At 38.5% G+C, this 19,670-nt stretch overlaps 1 protein-coding gene across 3 annotated transcripts in view; it reads right to left on the bottom strand.

Moving 5' to 3' along the window:
* Positions 1–227: 227 nt before the first annotated feature.
* LOC131041930 (uncharacterized) overlaps positions 228–19,670 on the bottom strand; it is a 42,714-nt gene continuing 23,271 nt past the window's right edge. For all 3 annotated transcript variants that reach the window (XR_009105096.1, XM_057975194.2, XM_057975192.2), the window contains one exon: positions 228–694. Coding sequence is in view for 2 of the 3 variants with exons in the window: in XM_057975194.2 (XP_057831177.1) it covers positions 521–694 (174 nt within the window). In the remaining variant the exon portion in view is untranslated. The remainder of the gene's footprint in view (positions 695–19,670) is intronic.

The following is a 19,670-nucleotide window of genomic DNA, read 5'->3' as shown; positions in this document are numbered from 1 at the left end:
TGGTTGGGGATGTCTGATCCGTCCCCCATCTGTACCAGGGACAGCCAGATGTCCCTGATGGCAAGACAATTTTTTATACTGTTTAGAAAGGAAAATCAATCATAACATTAAAAAAATTTTAAAAGACAGTTAAATATATCATAAAAGCAATATAACAGCAGCAATAAATATATTGTGACAGTAGTATAACAGCAATAAAATTAATCAGGACAGCAACAACAGTGGCATAACAGCAATAAATATATCATGACTCAGATTCATAGCTAATGATATAACAGTTAACACTACAGCAATAATTTGGATTTCTGATTTCATTGTTCAAAAAAGCGTCAAACCTCAAAATTTTCGATATGGTATTAGAGTCAGTTATTATAGTCAGTCGCAAAAGAGATTAAAGGTGCATTGACCATGGTCTGTTACAGTGTGGTATTGTGTGAGTATTGCAGATAAACATTTTCTTTTTGGAATGTGATTGGCATGCAAACTTTTGCAGACATCATCCACCATCATTTTGACAATGTCATGTTATATTGCTGCCATAATATTGTTGTCCATTAACTTGTAGAAATTTGAGTATCTCTCTTTCTCTCACTATATATATATATATATATATATAGCCATCCCCCAGCCATCCATGAAACACCGTGGAAAATAGTTTCTGATCCATCACAAAGAGTGCATTCATTAAGTGACCCTGTCATGAAAACCAGTTTATAACTGTAATGTCCCTCGCCAAATAAAATTATCAAATCTGAAATCTCTTAGAACTTCAATTAAAACTTTGCAAATCAACTGAAACAAGCAAACTAGCTTCTACGAATGAACACTAAAACACCCCGAATTTGCAACAAACTTCATAGAACTGATATATTGAAATCACTGATTTGTATCATGCAAATATTCGTATTTGCTATGTTACCCTGAGTTTCCGAAACAGGGATGGTGGGACGAGTTTCCGGGACGGCAAATTTTTTTTGCCAATTTTGGGGATGACGGGGAGACGGCTATATAAATACAGGGAAATTTTAAATGTTCATATGAAAAATAGATAAAGCATGCATATATACATTATATTCATATGAAAACATGGATAAAGCATGTATATGTACATTATAGAACCTTAACATATCACATTTGTGTTCAGAATTCATTGTCAATACTCAATATACATTCATAATTCAGAATCCATTGTCAATACTCGATATGCATTCATAATGGAAAATCATTGTCAATATGCCAACACTTGTTTGCATATAGTTCATTGTTTCTTTCTGGTTGGAGTATATTTTGACAGTATTCCCTTATTATTATGACCAAACAAGCTGTTATTCATTTGGGTATTTGTGAAATTCATTACCAAGCTGTTATTCATATTTCTGAGTGCTTTTGGCTATGATTCAGACCTGTTTACCCTTCATATCAATGAAAAGTCCAATATTGCAGACCTGCAACCCTTTTTTTATGCACTACCGAGTTTTGAGTGTTTGTGAAATTTATTACCAGGCTGCTGCTCATTATTTCTATGTGCTTGTGGAAGTGATTCAGGCATGTTTACCCATCATATTAGTGAAAATTCAATTTTACAGACCTATAATAAAATTAAAAAATTTACAGCATTTGAGTCTCTTTTCTTTCAAATGTGCTGGGAAAAGGGGGACGGTTGGCCATCCCCGAGACAATTAGGGGACGTCACAAACGTCCCCAACCATATCGAGGACGGGGGGACGTTCCCTTTGAGAATCACTGCCATCCCCAAGTTTTCAGGACGTTTCCCTGAATTTTTCTAGTTTTGGGGACAGTGGGGGGACGTCCCCTATGACCCCAAAACGTCCCCGGGATGGGGACGGGGGGATTTAAGCCCAGGGACGCATCCCGGGAAACCTTGCATATTTGCTGTCCTAATCTATTATAAACAGCAAACTACATTACTACAAATTATCCCAAAATTGAGAGCAAATATGAAACCTGAAATGCACTGCAAACTCACAAACTTTCAAGAAACTTCTTAAAACTTACAACAAGGGTTTCTTATAAAAAAATGACTGATTTTACAATGGAATAAGAGCAAGCTACAGCCTCAAATCTGTCATAAATATCTGCAACAATTGAATACTCAAACCTTAAAGAACATACTTCAATCAAATTGCAAAATTGAAGCAAATCTCAACTATTTGGCACAATTATAATCTTTGAATGAGATTATATTTTGGTAATCCTTGACTCATGTCTTTAGATCACCCGATAATCCTCTAACTCTCATCCTTGGATCACCTAGAAACTATGAACATCCCATCGAATAGTCTCCTTCTCCACTAGTTTGTCAGCCACTAAAAAACAAGCAAAAGATTTGTCAGAAATCTATGAATGAATGATCAAGCTTGGAAGCCAAAACCCCTATTTAAAGCATTCCCTTGCAAGGCAAGCTTGGGCGCCAATATCCCATCTCTAGGTACAGGAAGAGTCATGTTTGTAACTCCCAAGATGTCTCTTAGCACCTCCATAAAGAACCAATGGTTTGCCACTTCTTTTGTAACGATCAAGTGTCTCAAAGAGTCACCAAATAAGACAAAAGTGCCCTTTCATAATAACAGCACTACATTAATTTTCCAAGAACCGTTACTTGAACATGCATCTACAAATGTGGATGTTGTGACTAATAAGGATGACAAAATAGTAGCCATGGGTACAAATTCAGATTTAAGTAATGTTGAAAGAGACATTGTTCATACATATGAAGGTTTTGTGGATCAAAGACTTCTAGCACAGCATGATTTGAATGATCAATCTATGGTTGAGGAAGAATATGTGGAAGAGTGTGTGGAAAAGAACATTATTTCAGATTGGAAAGACCTAACCCATCACGAAGAACTCAAGGAATCCACCTATGTTTCAGCATCACGCCATCATGACTCTTGGGTGGGGCATAACGCTTCAAAAGAAGAATTTGGTGAAGAAGAGGTCAAGGAAGTAGCTGATTTTGAGAGGCATGACTTTGAATGCAAATCAGGAAAACAATTATCTAAGGCAGCCACACCTGTGGGGCAACTTTCACATGAAGATGCAAATTTCAGTCATGAGATAGGTGCTACAACTTTAGGATCAATCAACAATGAGGTGCATAAGAAGGAGCTCGTAGATGTAAGCTGCTTGAAAGGTATGACTGCCCTTAGTAAGTTTGATATTCCTTGTTTTGTACACATGATTACATTGGAGGAATACTTGTTAAGATCACATGAGGCATATTGTCTTAGAGAGCTGATTATAAAGACTAAGAGATTGCCTAATAGGAAGATTTTACAATTTGCTAATGTTTGGTTTGTTTTGCATACTACACCATGGAGTTGGCTAGTAATGAAAAACAGATCAGCTTTAGCAGCTAGGAATTTATGTTATTGCAGCAGGAGACACCTCATAGACCAGCACTCATGGAGAAACAATCTTCCCTCAGAAAAGATACAAGAAAGAGCAATGAAGACACCTTGGAAAGGTTCTGGTTTTTTGGGTTGGGACAGCAATCTTGTGATGTCACATGTGCACAAATCCAAGAAGGATAGTGGCGACAAGAAGTGTAGCATGGTAGACATCCATGAGTGGATAGATAAGTATGAGGTAAAGGTTGAAACCTCAATTTGCCAACAATTTGATTTTTTACCAGCGGTTGAAGAAGGGCATGAATTAATTTGTGATGTTGACAATTTCATTGAGGTGTATCATGATATTATGGATGATATGTTTAGTGGATCAACCATTCATGCTTTGACTTTGGGTATTAATGGAGACAACTACAGTACAACTATGGAATTGTCACCTATTTCATATGCTTATGCAATTGTTTATTGGTTGGGTTGTGACATAATTTTCAGGGATTCATGGTTGACATATGGCTGTCCTACATGGTTGTACATTGCATTTTCAGATTTATCTGGGTCTACATCAGTTTTTGGGTTGGATTGGAGTTTATGGAGACACATTCACTTGATAGGTAAGGTGTATGAGATGGGTTTCTTTCTCATGCATGGGTATGCAGAAATCATTGCCTTCACTTTAGTTGCTGGTCTAATTTATAACAGCAGCCTTGAGGTAGAAAGTCTGAGAGCTCTTGAGAGGAGTTCTCAGTTTGTCTCCCATCTTTACATGGTTACATTCATCTTGTTGTTATGCAAGAACATGCGATAAGAATTGAAGAACCACATTGCATACAAGGTTTGACATTATACCTTTGTTATATAACAATATCATTCCTTGATCACACTTCAAGAGTATATGTGGTAAATGAAGAAGACATCATGGAGCATGTAAAGGACAGTAGCACTTCATGTTCAAACCTTTGGGTTTTGAGTTACATCACAAGGATAGAGGGTTGTTCTACATTTCTGAGCATGGAATTTTCAGCCATAGTTCATTGGGTTAGAGTTCTCACAATGGTGATAGATGGTTGTTTCACACTATTGATCACAAAGACTTCAAATTGGTTCTTTAGGACAGCAGGTGGTTGGAGGATTTGGAAAGATTGGGATCATTCTTCCTTTGTTGGAGGTTGGTATAGTGATGAGATTCCATCATTGTTTGTCATTAGAGGTACTTGCCGCATCATTTTGAGTGGGATTTCCAGCAGCATATGGTGGATTGAAATGATTGATTGTGCACTTGTAGTGATAATTTCTCACATCCATGGGAACTCATTCAGATTTAGATGGACATTTGGCATTGGTGGCATGATAAGAAACATCTATTCCTCCACTTTTCGTTGGCGTAAGAGCGTGCTGAATTGGGATCCAGGCATTGGCATGTTTGGTGCACTACTTTATTGGGATCATGATGAGTTGCTTCACAATTTTGGGCATAACGATGTTTATATCAGAGTGGAGCAATGGAAGCTTAAAGGAGATACACATGGGAAGACATACCAAGGCCCTAGATTAATTTGGGATCTAGGTATTGGCTGGAATATTTGAGCTTAATACAGATTTGATACATGTGATTGCTTGAGGACAAGCAATCTTGGGGTGGGAGGACTGTAATGTCCCATCCTCTTCGAGTGATAATTAATTAATTAAATGTTAAATAGTCCTAAGTCTTATGGGATTATTTAAATTTAATTAATCAACAGTTGGACATACTTTATTTTATAAAGTGACTTTATAATAATGTCAATGACAAATTATAAAGTAAAGTCACTTTTGAGGGGAAAAGTAAACTAAGAGAGAAATAAAATAAAGGAAAAGTATTATAAAAGGAGGAAAAAGTGCAATGAGAATTCATTCTTGAGTTGTTATTTTCAAATAAACTTTTCCTTGAGAGCTTGAGAGCTTTAGCTTGCAGGTTCAGTAAACCCTAGAGGTTTTGGCTATTTGGACAGAAACCCAGATCAGCCCACTTGGTGAATTCATCTCAGGATTCACGGTTGCACATCATTGATAGGTTTTCATGGAGGTTCGATGATCTATCTTGCAAATTTTCAGAGGATTTGTTATTTTATGTATGGAGGCATTCTGAGTATGTGTTACTTGATAGCATTAGGCATCTTTTCATTTGTAACAGCAGCATGTGTTTGTAAACAGTAATACTTTTCTATATCAAAGAATATCATTGGCTTATTTAGATTCTTCGTAATACTTAGATTGATTTCCTTGAAAATTTGTATTGTTGATCTTGCATGTTCAATCTGCATGTTTGCATGTCACAATATTATATTATGATGAAACAAAATATGAGCAAAAACAGAAACCCATATCAGATTTGAAGCAATATCCGAGTCTGGGATATTACACATATATAAATCAAAATTCGAGTTAAATACATATCATAGACCCCAATGGGGTTGAGGGGCAGTGCCCCTCATAGGGATCGAGGAGCAATGTCCCCAACAAAGTTGAAGAGCAATACCCCTCATGGGAGTTTGGGGGCAATGTCCCCAACAAGGTGAAGGGACAATGCCCCTTGTGGAGGTCTAGGGGAAACACCCCCAATGGAGTTGTGGAGCAACACCCCTCACGAGGTTCAAGAGCAACCATTTTCACAATTTTATCACTTAGGAGCAAAATTAGTTGTTGCTCGCTTTTTAGTTTACAAAAATGTTTCAAAAATCATATTAAAATTTTTAATTGTGAATTAAGATGAAAAAACCAAAGATGCAATGATTTAGGTGAGTTTTTTGTGAAAAACCACAAAGTTATTAGCAAGTTTTTGGCAAAAATCTTTGGCTATTTTTTAGGCAAGTAACGCCATGGCTTTTGGCTCGCGAGTTTTGTGAGTACTCTAAGTTTCTCAACTATGGTACAAATGAACGCTTATAAAAGAAAAACCTTAGGTGGAGATTAAGTTAGATCATGACAAGTGTCCTCATCCTATGCTATGAGACAACATGATCTAAAATAAGCTCAATCTAAATATAAAAGCACTCCTAAGTTTAGCTACAGTGTAATAAAGTAAAAGGGAACCTAAGTAATTAATTGATTATTAATTAATTATTATGTGATTAACCTATTTACTCTGACATGCTTGACTGCTAATCCCCGATATTTGGACACTCACCTTTTCGGAGTCACTTGTTCAAACTTCCTCCATTCCACATACCTTAGTGGTCCGAGTTCCTCATCACCACCTATCCCTCATGCCCTAACCAAAGACATGAAGCATGAGGCATCTACAACCTTTGAAGTCCAAAACTCCTGCCATTTTTCAAAGCTCAAACTCACCTACTCTCCTACACATCCATAAGGCCATTTATGGCCAAATTTAATGCAACAATTGCTGAACAAGGATCTTTCCCACCCAAAAACATTATTCATCATTTGGGCACAAATTTGCACGCAATTTCACCAATAAAGTGAAAAACAACACATGGCATCATTAATGAGCTGAATGACCATATCAAATTCAAATGTGCCTAAAAATCATTGTCCTTGCAAGTGGGCACAGATTCAATGGAGGAAACAACGCAAATAGCCATGCCCCAATTTATTGCTACAATAGAGTTGCAAAGCCCAATACATTCACACCATCTCCAGGCTGCTATTTCAATCGATGTCATGGGCACTCTTTTGACTCAAATCAACCCACCATTAATGCACAAAATGATGAAGAACGTAACAACAGCAATTTTTTCATAGTGAGTGTCTTAATAAATCGCAAAGGGACGATTTTTATATGTAGACATTAATGAAAACAATGACAAGAATGAGGGTGATTTCTGCAATACCATGCAACCATGTTTCCTCTCTCAATGCTCAAGTATCTAGGTTTCAGGTCAAAAAATACAAGTTCTTTCTTCATTCTAAGGGTTGGTCGATTCAAGTTTTCAAAGAACAAGAGTGCAAAAGTGCTCTAAGGTTTCAACTTTCAACTATGTTAGTTTGTCCACCATTAGTGCAAAATATCCCAAAATTTGTAAAGAATAAAACACAACAAAAAAATGATCTGGCCGCATACAAATTCCATATAATAAAATTCATTGAAACCATGGCAAGTGCCTTACGCACAAATTGTGTTGTGCTTGTCGTGTTGTCAACAATGTCGATTAGAATAAATGGGTAGAGTTTTCAAGAAAAATTTACAAAACCTTACCACAACCAAAAAAAATTAAAAAGACAAACCAAAACCAATCTCCCTACAACTGCTGCTTCAATCTATTCACAATAAACAAAAAGTGGATCTGAAAATATCAGGTTTTTAGGGATACTAAATTCTTGAGCTCGAGACAAGATTTCACATGTGAGTCGACTAAAATTTGATTTAAAAGAGAGAAGCCCATATCTTAATATGCAAAACCTACATCAAATCCAATCACCCCATAATCGCCATATTCAAACCCTAGCAAATGAATAAAGAGCCACTAAAAACTCCCATTCCATATGAAAACAACCCAACCCACAAGAAAATACATGTCATGATCCTTTTGTTGTAGTAATATGACAAAGACTCGTAAACCAAGATTGGGAAGAATCAAAAACCTCAAAGAATCGAAAGCCAAGAGTAGCAAGAAACTCTAAAACCCCAACAAACAAAAAAGTAATCTAATGAAATGAAACCCAAAAATCCTTCCAAGAAATAGGAAATATTTTCTCTTCAACACTAAGATGCTCTGATAACAAGGAAATTGTTTTACAATGAAATAAAACGCAGCAAAAAATGAACCGACCGCATACAAATTCCTAAAAAAAACTCATCAAAACCACGGCAAGTGACTTGCCTTAAGATTCTACAACAAATTGTGTTGTTTTATCAACCATGCCAACGAGGAAAAAAGGGCAAAATTTGTGGGAAAATATTACAAAATACAACCAAAGCAAAAAAATTTATAAAAATGAGAGAACCAAAAGCAATCTCCCTACAACTGTTGCTTCAATATGTTCATAATAAATGAAAAGTAGATCTAAAAATATTGAGGTTTTAGAGCTCCTAGATTCTTGAGCTCAAGACAATTTTTTGCAGCCTTTTTAACAAAAATATTAATTGCAAGTCAAAATTTGTTTTCAAGTGTGAGGCAAGGAATGTTTCAACCGCTCAAAAAAAATTGGCATGAGATACTTAATTTTCGATCAAATGCCCACACAATATATCCTATCAACTAATAATGTTACTATTTCTAGGTGCATAAATATAGAGGTCAAGTGTGTATCTCAAAATTGTTGTTGATTTGTTCTATTTATTGTACATTTTAATTGAATTAAAAACCTATTCAGGATTCCTCCAAAAAAAACCCTCCTGAATTTACATTGAGCTCAAAGTAGATCGATTACCCAATCTCACTGGTTAGCCTTTAACCATCCTAAGTCTATTGATGAACCCCTATTTACCTTAATAAAGATAAGCCCCTAGCCTTTAAGATAGAAAAGAGCTAGTTTTAGGATTTAGGAAGTATGGTTTTGGGACCAAACACATCCAATGATTATCACAACCTTCCCAAATACTTACCCTTGGCACAAACCCAAAATAACCTACCACAAACCAAAACAACTCTTAACTAAACACACTACCAACCTGTAAACACTTCATAATCCAAGTTACAAACTTGTGTTCATGCAATCGGCCTCAATCATCAATAGTAGATAAAAAGAATACTAACATAACTACTACTAAATATAGATAATTCCTCATTGCAGTCAAATGCATTGACTTCTACCACAAACTTACACATATACGAACTATCAAACTAAACCACAAATTCCATTTTCCTAGACATGATACCACATTTCCACGATGCTAGGGATACACCTTATCAAACTCCCCATGTAAAACAAAAAACAAATGAGTGCCTTATTTCCAAGACAGCGTACCCCTGCCTACAGACTCTTGCCTACTACCTCCCAACCTGTTCTTTCCACCTCCTCAAGTATGCTTCAAGCAATCCACCTTGAGTACTAATCTCACCCGTTGTAATGATTACTTTATTCCACCGATAATCCTCCACACTACTTGTTCTTGGCTTGTATTATGTCATAACCCACTTCTCTTTTCTATCAACTAGTCCCTCACATTTGTCAACATTTTTCTTGGTCGCCGCATACCCTTCTATTTAGCTTTGAACAACTGCAAGTTCTTCAATACAATTCTCATCCTCTTATTCATTTGTCCTATCCTTTGAATTTCTTTCTTTTGATAACCTCCCTTATCGCAGCCAATTGTCTACATTACTTTTGTATTTGCAATGCTAAAACCCATTCCAACAATGTTGCACACCTTTGGAATCAACACATGTCACTCCTCCCCCAACACACACCTCCGTGTAGTTGTAAAATTGTTGTATGCTTCAAGCAATCCACCTTGAGTACTACTCTCACCCGTTGTAATCATTACTTTATTCCACCGATAATCCTCCACACTACTTGTTCTTGGCTTGTATTATGTCATAACCCACTTCTCTTTTCTATCAACTAGTCCCTCACATTTGTCAACATTTTTCTTGGTCGCCACATACCCTTCTATTTAGCTTTGAACAACTGCAAGCTCTTCAATACAATTCTCATCCTCTTATTCATTTGTCCTATCCTTTGAGTTTCTTTCTTTTGGTAACCTCCCTTATCGCAGCCAATTGTCTACATTACTTTTGTATTTGCAATGCTAAAACCCAACCCAACAATGTTGCACACCTTTGGAATCGACACATATCACTCCTCCCCCAACACACACCTCCGTGTAGTTGTAAAATTGCTCCTCACTTGCCCCCAATGGCATCAACTTGTGCTTCTAACCATCCTTCCATATGTTGCAGGCATTATCCCTCCCAACATACACCAAATCTCTATCAAATTGTAATGGCTTTCCCAATAGAAAATGGTACAAATCCATTGGCACAATGTCACACAACACCTCATCATGGTATGCTCTAGTGTTGAATCTCACCTAACATTGTTCCTCTACCAAAATCCAATCTCCTTGCTACAACTAGAAAATCCTATACAAGCATAGATGCCTCATCTTCCTTACCCCAACTTGTCAACCATCTCCCAAGACACCAAGTTGTCCCTACTACCACCATCCACCACCACATCACAAGCTTTACCATTTTCCCTACACCAAGTCCTGAACAAACTCTTTCTTTATATCAGCTCATCCCTCTTGTTGCACTTTAAAGCTCTTTGCAAAACCAATGAGTCCCTATACTGAATGTAGCTCTTGCACTGTCTTTTGGTTGCTTTCAACACTCCAACACTAACTGTCCTTCCTTGCCGCACCTAAAACAAGTTCCTCTGAAAAATTTCTACCTTTTCCTCTCATATCCCCTTCTATTGTGCTAGGAATATCCTCCACACTTCTCCTAAGCCTCTCTTTGGTGAGCATCTTCCACTCATTCATCTTTGAGACAACTCTCGTCACCATCTCTACCCTTACAATAGCTGCTACAATTATCTCCCTTATTGCCACAATAGTTCATATCATCCTCTTTCTCTCCACAATAAGAATTTGGATCTTCTCTTTCACTACAATATTGATTACCCTTCCTTGACCTCTTGGGATTGCTCTCTTGTCACCACATCTCATCTTGTTGCCTCAATTCTTCTCCTCTCTTGCGATTTCACTTATCATCTTGTTTCCAGTTTAACCTCCTCTACAATGAGAGCAAATTGGTAGGCCTCCTCTACTATTTGGATATTTCACATGCTCAATTCCTCTTGGATGAATTCCCTCAAGCCACCTTCTCAGCTTATTCCTCGTGATATCTTGACCTAATTGTCAACCTAAGATATTCCTTAGTGCATTCCTTTATCATCTCTCCCTACTGCAAATTGTGCAACTCCTTCAATAGTTCCAATTGGTAATTGGCCGAAATAAATTTAGACTTCACCACCACCTAGTCCCACTTAACAATGCTAGGCTTTCCCTATCTATTCCTTTCCAATTGGACTTCATTCCACCATAACACAACATGGCCTTTCAATTTGATCTTTGAAAATTTTACCCAATCCAAATCCAAAACGTTCTCATACTCAAAATGTTCTAGATTAGTGATCTAGTCTATCAAATCCTCAAGATCCAAATTCCCAAAATTGTTTGAAAGTCTACCCTAGTCCTCTTACCCATGTCGGAAATGGCCTTCAACAATGTATCCTTATCCTCTTCACTTCAAACTGATTCCACAAGATTTGCTTCTTGTTCCTCTTCATCACTCTCCTTGGACATAAGCTTAGGTTTCCTCCACCAGTCTTGTTCCAATGCATCCATCCAGTTTTGCATCGCCATGAACAACTCATGCACCTCTTCCATTCTTCCTACAATTTTCAGGATTCCTCGCCCTCTCTTTGACAACATCTTGACTAGATGACAACCACCTTTGAGTTGATGATCTATACATAATCACCCCTAGCAAACTACCTCACAATTGAAGCTTCTATATACAACTCTCTTATGGATTGCCTTAGCTCGACAAAACCTTATTTAATTTTTACAAAATATCAAACAATCATAGTACTTACGTCATAATTTACATCAGCACATCCACACCAATACTCCAACACTAACATGTGATTTGCCTCACTCTAATACCATCTAATGTAGTCACCAACAAAGGGTCCAATGAAGGACTATCCAACTATGCAGCCCGCACAAAAGAAAAACAACCAATGCATTGAAAGATTCATCCAAAGCACAAGATTTATCCTAGGAAAACCCTCGATAGGGGGAAAAACTAACCTCTAAAAGATTTCTCTCATAAAATTGATTCCTTGAACATAATTATAACCTGCTGCAATGGCTTCACAAATACTAGCATGTTACTTTGGAATCATCACTTCCTAACTTGCTACAAGTGACCACATAATGATTTCCAAATTCCAATACAAGGACAACCCTCCATGCAACTTTCACTCTTTCCTATTGTACCCCACATCATACTCCCTGTTGTCTCACTCAACCTCTCAATCCTTCCCCCTTCATTGTTGTACCTACCTAGTACACCTCTACTCTTTTACAGTCTTCTTTGCTTACTTACAAATGACATGAAACCACATATATACCTGTTGTGGCATTTTCACACATCGCCCCATTGCAAGTGAGGACCCCCTCTTTTTGTTAAATAAACCAAGTCTTTTGTAGTCTGTGACGTCTCCCGACCCTAAGGAATGAGTTATAAGGTCTTGTTTGTCCAGATTTTGGCCTTTGGAGGTGATGAAATGCCTTAAGTATGGAATGGATTTTAAAGAGGATGCGGTCTTAATATTGTCATCAAGTCGAGAATTAGGCTTTTGATGTATTGAGAAATGCATTGTGCTTATTGCTATATCCTTCGAACTTTGCATTTTGCTAACTATGAACTTGATTGATACTTGTGCTTCACAATGTTTCCTTGTCTTTTTTGGTACGGTATGGGGAACAAGACTTTGGATGTGTTACCCTAATTTTTGAACCTGGCCAACTCTAAATTTTAGATCCTTGGTTTGTCCCATAACCCGAACAATTCTCGCACACATCCTTTGGTACTCCATAAATCATATTGACTCTTATTATTACCAAGAATTGCATAAGTGCCAATCTCGGGACCATTCATCCATATAGTCAATGAAAATTCAAATATGTGGTCAACAAAGAACATTAACTTTGTTTAATTTAGACTTTCGTATATTGTCAGGTAATATTAATGATTCAAAAATCATGGAGGATACTCGACATAGTTCCAGTTTAATTCCAAAACCTGACCTAATAGTATCGGGCCCCACAAAAGACCAACAAATGATTATAATAACAATCGGCAATATGGATTGGTTGAGTACTAGCCTAGTGCCAGATTTTCTACATCGAGTCGGAAGCTCTCTATGTAGTTGAGAAAGTCGGGCTTTTTCTAAACCCTCATGCGGTTTTAAAGTTCCATATTTCACCAACTCCCCGACATTATGTATTATCGGGCAATATGTATTGTTCATGAACTCCTCAAATGCCCGATATAGTTTCAAAGTTCATGTTATCCCCGACTCCTCGACTTGGTCCTTGTTGCTGTCCCGATCTGGTTACATACGAAATGCAATAACATATTCAATACACCTGGTTTCTCAACAGTATTTTTCAAAAGGGGCTACAAAGAATTGCAAAATGAGCACTTTGGGTCTGTAGGTGTTATAATGATTGCATACGAAAAATTACTTTCATCATGCAAAGATCAGATGCCACTTTTTGCTATCAGTCTCCCGAGCATGGACTGGCTATTTTTGTTCTTCCCAATATGTCATACTTGATGGAGAGTACAGGGAACGATCACTTGCTTTTGGCTGCTCTTATCAGTGTTGGCATTGTGTTGTCATCGATTTCAACCGGTATAGGATGGCTACCAGTATGGGAGATGTATGTCCAGTACTGTCATTGATACATACAGGATGTGATGTCTTTGATGTCACCCAGCCTAGCAGGTCACCGGTACACAGGTTAGTGTTGACTTTTGTTGAAGACATAAGAACTGCAGACCGGTAAGTGACATGTTGGTAGTGTATTGTTGCCAACCAACAAGAGAGCAAGATGTTGGGTTGTTGATTGTGATGAAGAGGCGGAATGTTACAAAAATCACATCAACACCGGAGATGAAATATGTGCAGGCCACCGATATGCTATGTGAATGTGAAACAACAGGACTCCCACTGGATAAAGACGCAGTCACCATATGAAGAGATGACTAACAGTGAATGTGCCCAACCGGATCATATGTGCTTGTTTGAAGATATGCATGCTCAAATAGGGAAGCCATATTGGTGCAATGACGGATGCAGATGACAAGGATCCACTCCCACCGGTAAGTGGAGCTTATCTCCTATTATGCATGGAATGCATCATAGTCCTCTGAGATAAGACAAAAGAGTAGAAGGCAGGGGATTGAAGGCTCACACTGTATCAACCGGTGAAACACTAAGTTGCCATAGGTGCATGAGATCAGAGATATGCACCAAATCAGCCAGGTAGACATGATGAGTAGCCAGTACATAGATTGAAGGATATGTTTGTCACTTTGACAAACCAGTTGATAGGAGAACCGATCTATTGATGAAGAAGGCAAGGTTGAGCAATTGCAGACAAAGGATGTTGACGGAATGTAGATGAAGTTTGGTGCCACCGGTGTGCATGGTATCTTACCAGTATACATGCAGAAGATACTACCGGTATAGATGACAACCGGTAAGCTGACAAAGTGCAGATCCAGAAGGCTCCCATCTGTTGAAGGTGTGCATGAGGTAGGTTGGCAAGTGTGCTGACCAATTTAGGTGTTCCACCGAAAGAGAAGCAAAGTGCAAGGGTGAAGACAGACCGGTTAGGGGATAACCGACAAAGTTTGTGAACCGGTAGATGAACCCGGTTGTGTGGTTGGTCGGTGATCTTGTCTGGACCGACACAGAAGACTTAGCTGAGGTGGATACCGACTATGATGACATGTAGGAGATAGGTGTCATGTACACTGCAGTCGGTGAAGTGTTGTCGGTGAGGTAGGTGATGACTAGTCGACATTAACGTCGATAGCGTGTTTCACGGGTCAAGAGCAGAAGAGTGCGGCTCGAGACTGATCAAAGGACAAAGATCTGATTTGATGACTTCATGATCGAGGTCGAGTGTCCAGGTGTTGATCAGGGTAGGTGAAGCTATCTGCATGATCACTTAATAGGTGTTTGACAAGAGCAGATTGAAGAAGGTGTCGTGTTTGCCAAATAGGGCAAACGTATTCAAAACGTAGCAGGATTGGCAAAGTCTGATTGATCCGTTGCAGGTGGTCAATCTCTGGAAGGAGATCTAATTGGGTTTGATTTGCCTCGGGGTCGATGAAGAAACCCTAGCGAGCCAGAAGTTTGAATGTCGGTCATGGCGGGAAAACTCAAGTATAAGTATGCCGACTCATGACTGAAGATGATTGATGATGCTGCAGGCTGGATGATGAAAGATAGAGAGTGAAAGAGCAGCAGAGAATCCATCGACAATCACAGAGGAGATTGTGTGATTGAAGAGAGAACCAGTTTGAAGAGTTCAACCGACAAGAGTGAGGCAACCAGTAGCCTGCCATTAAGTTTGACAGAGGAGTACACCGGTGGTGATTGAACCTGCAGAGAAGAGCAAAGAAGATTGCAGAGAAGATGGAAGTGAAGAACCGGTAAGCTGAAAATCGACAGGAATCAGATAGCAAACAACTGACTGAGTGAAGAAGACCGATGGTGGCTATCAGCAGTGTGACAGAGAGAAAAGATAATTGGTAGAGAGCAGAACCGTCAGAGAAGAAGAAGAGGCTGAACCGGTATGGTTGCAGCAGAGAGTGAGTTGCAGCAGGAGATAAGGTTGCAACAATGAGAAGGTGAACAGAGAACCGGCAGAGAATTGGAGAGAGGAGAACCGATAAAGAGACTTGCATGAGAGTTACAAAGTTCTTTTGTAACAAGGAAACTACTTTTGTATTTATCATATGATCTTGTAATCACTGAGTTGGAGCTCGGTGCAGGGGTTGGTGCCCTAAAATCAGGGGTTGGTACAGGGGTTGGTGCCCTAAAATCAGGGGTTGGTGCTCCTTGGGTTGGTGCCCTAAAGCAGGAGTGGTACTCCTTGGGTTGGTGCCCTAAAGCATGAGTGGTACTCCTTGGGTTGGTGCCCTAAATGTTGTAACCGAGGTTTTCATTGTGAGGCTGGATTGGAGCAATAGTCTCCAGCAGCACTTCTCACCGAGTTTTTTCCCATCTTGGGTTTTCCTCGTACATCTGGTGTTATGAGATGTCCCTTTTATGTGTGGTTGCATTTGTGTTATCCTTCCATCTAACCGGTATGTCTGCTTTATGTTAGATCAGTTAACCGGTATACACACATAGGATAGAAAAGGGTTAAGTTTGTAAATCACTGATTCACCCCCCCCCCTCTCAATGGCATCTTGTGTTCAACAATCAAACACCTGGACAACAAGAGTGTAATACACCAACCTCAGATGAAAATTGACATTGTTGAGAATTGTTGCTAGGCAAGCCATATCAAAGCCAACAATTGCTGAAGTTAGTGCAATCAGTGATCTGTGCAGACATCTACATAAAGTCTTCAAACCACAAGGGAGGCGATAAATTCACTGGAGGTCAATTGGGATGCTTCTCCCCAAGATGCTATTAGAGAATGTCTTATGGAGCTCATAAAACGGGTTGGAGATCCTGGACCAATTTTTGATATGATGGCAATGACACTCGAGAAGCTATCTGTAATACCAGTTGTAACAAGAGCCACTATTGGAGCAATGTCTATTCTTATTCACATTATAGCTTCAAAGGATGATCATTCATATGTGCAAGGGGGCTTTCCAAATAATCTTTTCCACCGATTATTATAAGCGATGATGCACCCCGAAAGAGGACAATTTTTGTTGTTCTTCTTGTTCCAACATTGGTTTCTCAGTCAAGCTCTCAACATGACTCAAAGAGGACATTTTCCAAGCCAGCTTCAGCATTTGCTTCTGCAACTGCACTGTTTGAAAAGCTTAAGAAAGAAAAGGTAGGCTTACAAGATGAGAAAAATGGCAGTGAGGCATCTGATGGGAGACGGGATGATTTTCGTAAAAACCCCACTAGGTTTTATAACATTAATCTTTTTGTTCCTGATATGTGAACCATTTCAAGTAGCTTAATGGTAAATGTCGTGGGTGCAATGAGGCTCTCTGGTGATCAAGCAATTCAATTACTTTCTGCACTTTGGATTCAAGCAAATTTACCCAATAACATGCCTACCAACTTTGAAGCAATTGCTCACACTTTCAACTTGGCGTTGCTCTTTTCACAAATGAAGAATTCAAATCATTGCATAATTATCCAATCTTTTCAACTTGCTTTACCCCTAAGGAACCAAAACAATCTATGACTACCTTCTTGTTGCTATAGGCTAAGAGCTTTGACCATTGTCAGTCAATTTTAAGAGAAGGTGAAATTTCCTTGTTAGTTACACTTTCTATTACTGGGACTCCATGAGGAAGATGAAGAGAATTTCTTTTCTTTTTCATAATGGCATCAAAAGAAACGGTTATGGAACCGAAAGGATAGATGAGAAGATTCTTTAAATATGTCACAAAACAATAGGAGGGGGAGGGGGGGATTTCTCAATGGTAAGGAGGGAAAAGAGGAATACATTTTCTGTTTTTGGGTAGAATCAAGGTACAGGAATAAAGATGATCTTTGAGTCATTTTATTGGCATTCTTAGAAAGGAAGAAAGACATTCCAGATCTTTATGTTTGTGTGTTTTTTTTACTGTAATTTGACCTTTGAGTCATTCCAGTTAATCTTATGATGCTTTCTTGTTCATTCCAATTATGCATGTGTTTGTTGTAGAAACTTTGATTTCTCATTGATTCATACATCCGAAAGCAAATTATTCAATCTTTTCCTTCTTTGTTGTGGGTACCTGGAAAGGGAACTTTGTGTCTTTTTTCTCTGGTATCCTCTTGTTTATAAATCTGTTGTTCACATCTGTGTCATGGCTATGGGCAGATGTTAGTTGCCTTTGTTGCTTTCCGATTAAAAGCATATCTAGAAAACAAACATTTTATCCAACGAAAGGAGTTGTACCTTCATATCAAAATTCAAAGAGCACTTGCAATTTCCATTACAGGTGACTCAGTTGTTGGTTCCCTTTGTCTTTCAATTCGGGCATCGTGAGTCAGTTTTAAGGATTCTTTTAAGGAAGACAAATTTGTTTACCAACAGGATGCTAAGAAGAGGACTTTGTTGAGTGGATGGTATCGTTGTCCAAGGAAGAGATTGCAATGATAGAACAAGGAATTCACTAGCAGAAGGATGAACTAATGGAATTTGGCACTGTGTTGAAAAGAGAAGCCTTCAAACGGCCTACCAGTGAAATTTGAGCATTTTCAAAGAACTTACTATTTTTAGTAAGTTTCACTATGGCCCCGATTGGCCTAATTTTAAGTTTGAACAAACTATTTTTAGCAATGTCTATTTTTAGTAAGTTTCACTACATCCCCGTTTGCCCTAATATTGTGTTTGAGAGAACTTACTATTTTTAGTAAGTCTATTTTTAGAAGATCTATCCTTGGCAACAAGCAAAGCACTGACTGCAAAAAGATCCTAAGTATCCAGTTCTAAATCTAGAAAAGCAAATGAGCAAGCAGGTGATCAAATTTTAACTTAGTCTGGAAATCCTCTTTGGGAGCACTGAGCATGACAAAATATATTCTTCAGCGCAAATCCCAAGAAGAGGAATTTTCCAAAAATTCTTCTCTGCCACTCCAATATGCCAGGAAGACCTTTGCGCAAATTCCAAGGTGAGGAGGAATTTTCCAAAAATCCTTCTTTGGGGCCAAAATGCGCCCAAGCATATGCCAGGACTCTTGGAAAGCGTAAAAATGACTAAGCATGGGAAAAAACCTTCTTCCCCCTCAGAAAGGAATAAAAACTTCAAAATTCGACTAAGGTATTGGAAATTCTTCCTATCCAATCCAAAGACAACATCAGGACGTCAAGAGGCATGGAGGTCCAAGTTGAGCAAATCTAGTTTATGGCATCCAAGTTCAAGAAGAAATCCAGTCTTAGGAAGTTCATGGAGGAAGAATTCCAGTTTCAAACATCAAGGAAGACATTCAAACTCCAAACATTTAGGCTTCAAGGCAATCTAGTTCTAGAGCCCAAGGATCCAAAGTTCAATTTCAAGTGAGAAAAGAATTTACAGCATCTTGAATTTCCTTCAGAAATCCAAGATCAAAAGTCAAAAGGAAAAGACTCAAGGAATGACAGTTGTCGACAAGGAAAGATATTCCAAGAAGGTGAATTCCCGAACCCAAGTACATGGAAAGAAGGAAATGATCAAGGATAATTTCAAAAGAGTTTATCAAAATTAGAACCTTGGTCCAAATGATGCAGTTTGGGAATATACTCCATCACAACCATTTAAAATGGAATATACTTTGTGATGAAATACTAGATCCACATGGCATCCAACATGTCGAGGTGGCACCCCGTCACCTTCTCCGGCCAATCGCGTGTTTCCAAACCATCGTGACCAAATTCGTTGCATTTGCCGCCAAGGAGAGGGATAGTGGGTGTTCTATTTTGGGTGATGAGTTGTTAAATGCTTAGTGGGCGTGTTGTCTCATTAATAACTAAGACCCACTACTTGGCACCACAAAGGGTTCATTTTGGTCGAAACACTAATTAGGGTTTGCATGGTGTAACCTTGGCCCTTGATTTCAAATCAATCTTGGTCGTTCATTTGTGGAAGGGTCTCTAAAAAA

This window comes from Cryptomeria japonica, chromosome 1 (assembly GCF_030272615.1).
Source record: "Cryptomeria japonica chromosome 1, Sugi_1.0, whole genome shotgun sequence".
In the NCBI taxonomy this organism is placed as follows: domain Eukaryota; kingdom Viridiplantae; phylum Streptophyta; class Pinopsida; order Cupressales; family Cupressaceae; genus Cryptomeria; species Cryptomeria japonica.
The sequence above is the reverse complement of the archived record's forward strand: the minus strand, read 5'-3'. Positions and strand labels throughout refer to the sequence as shown.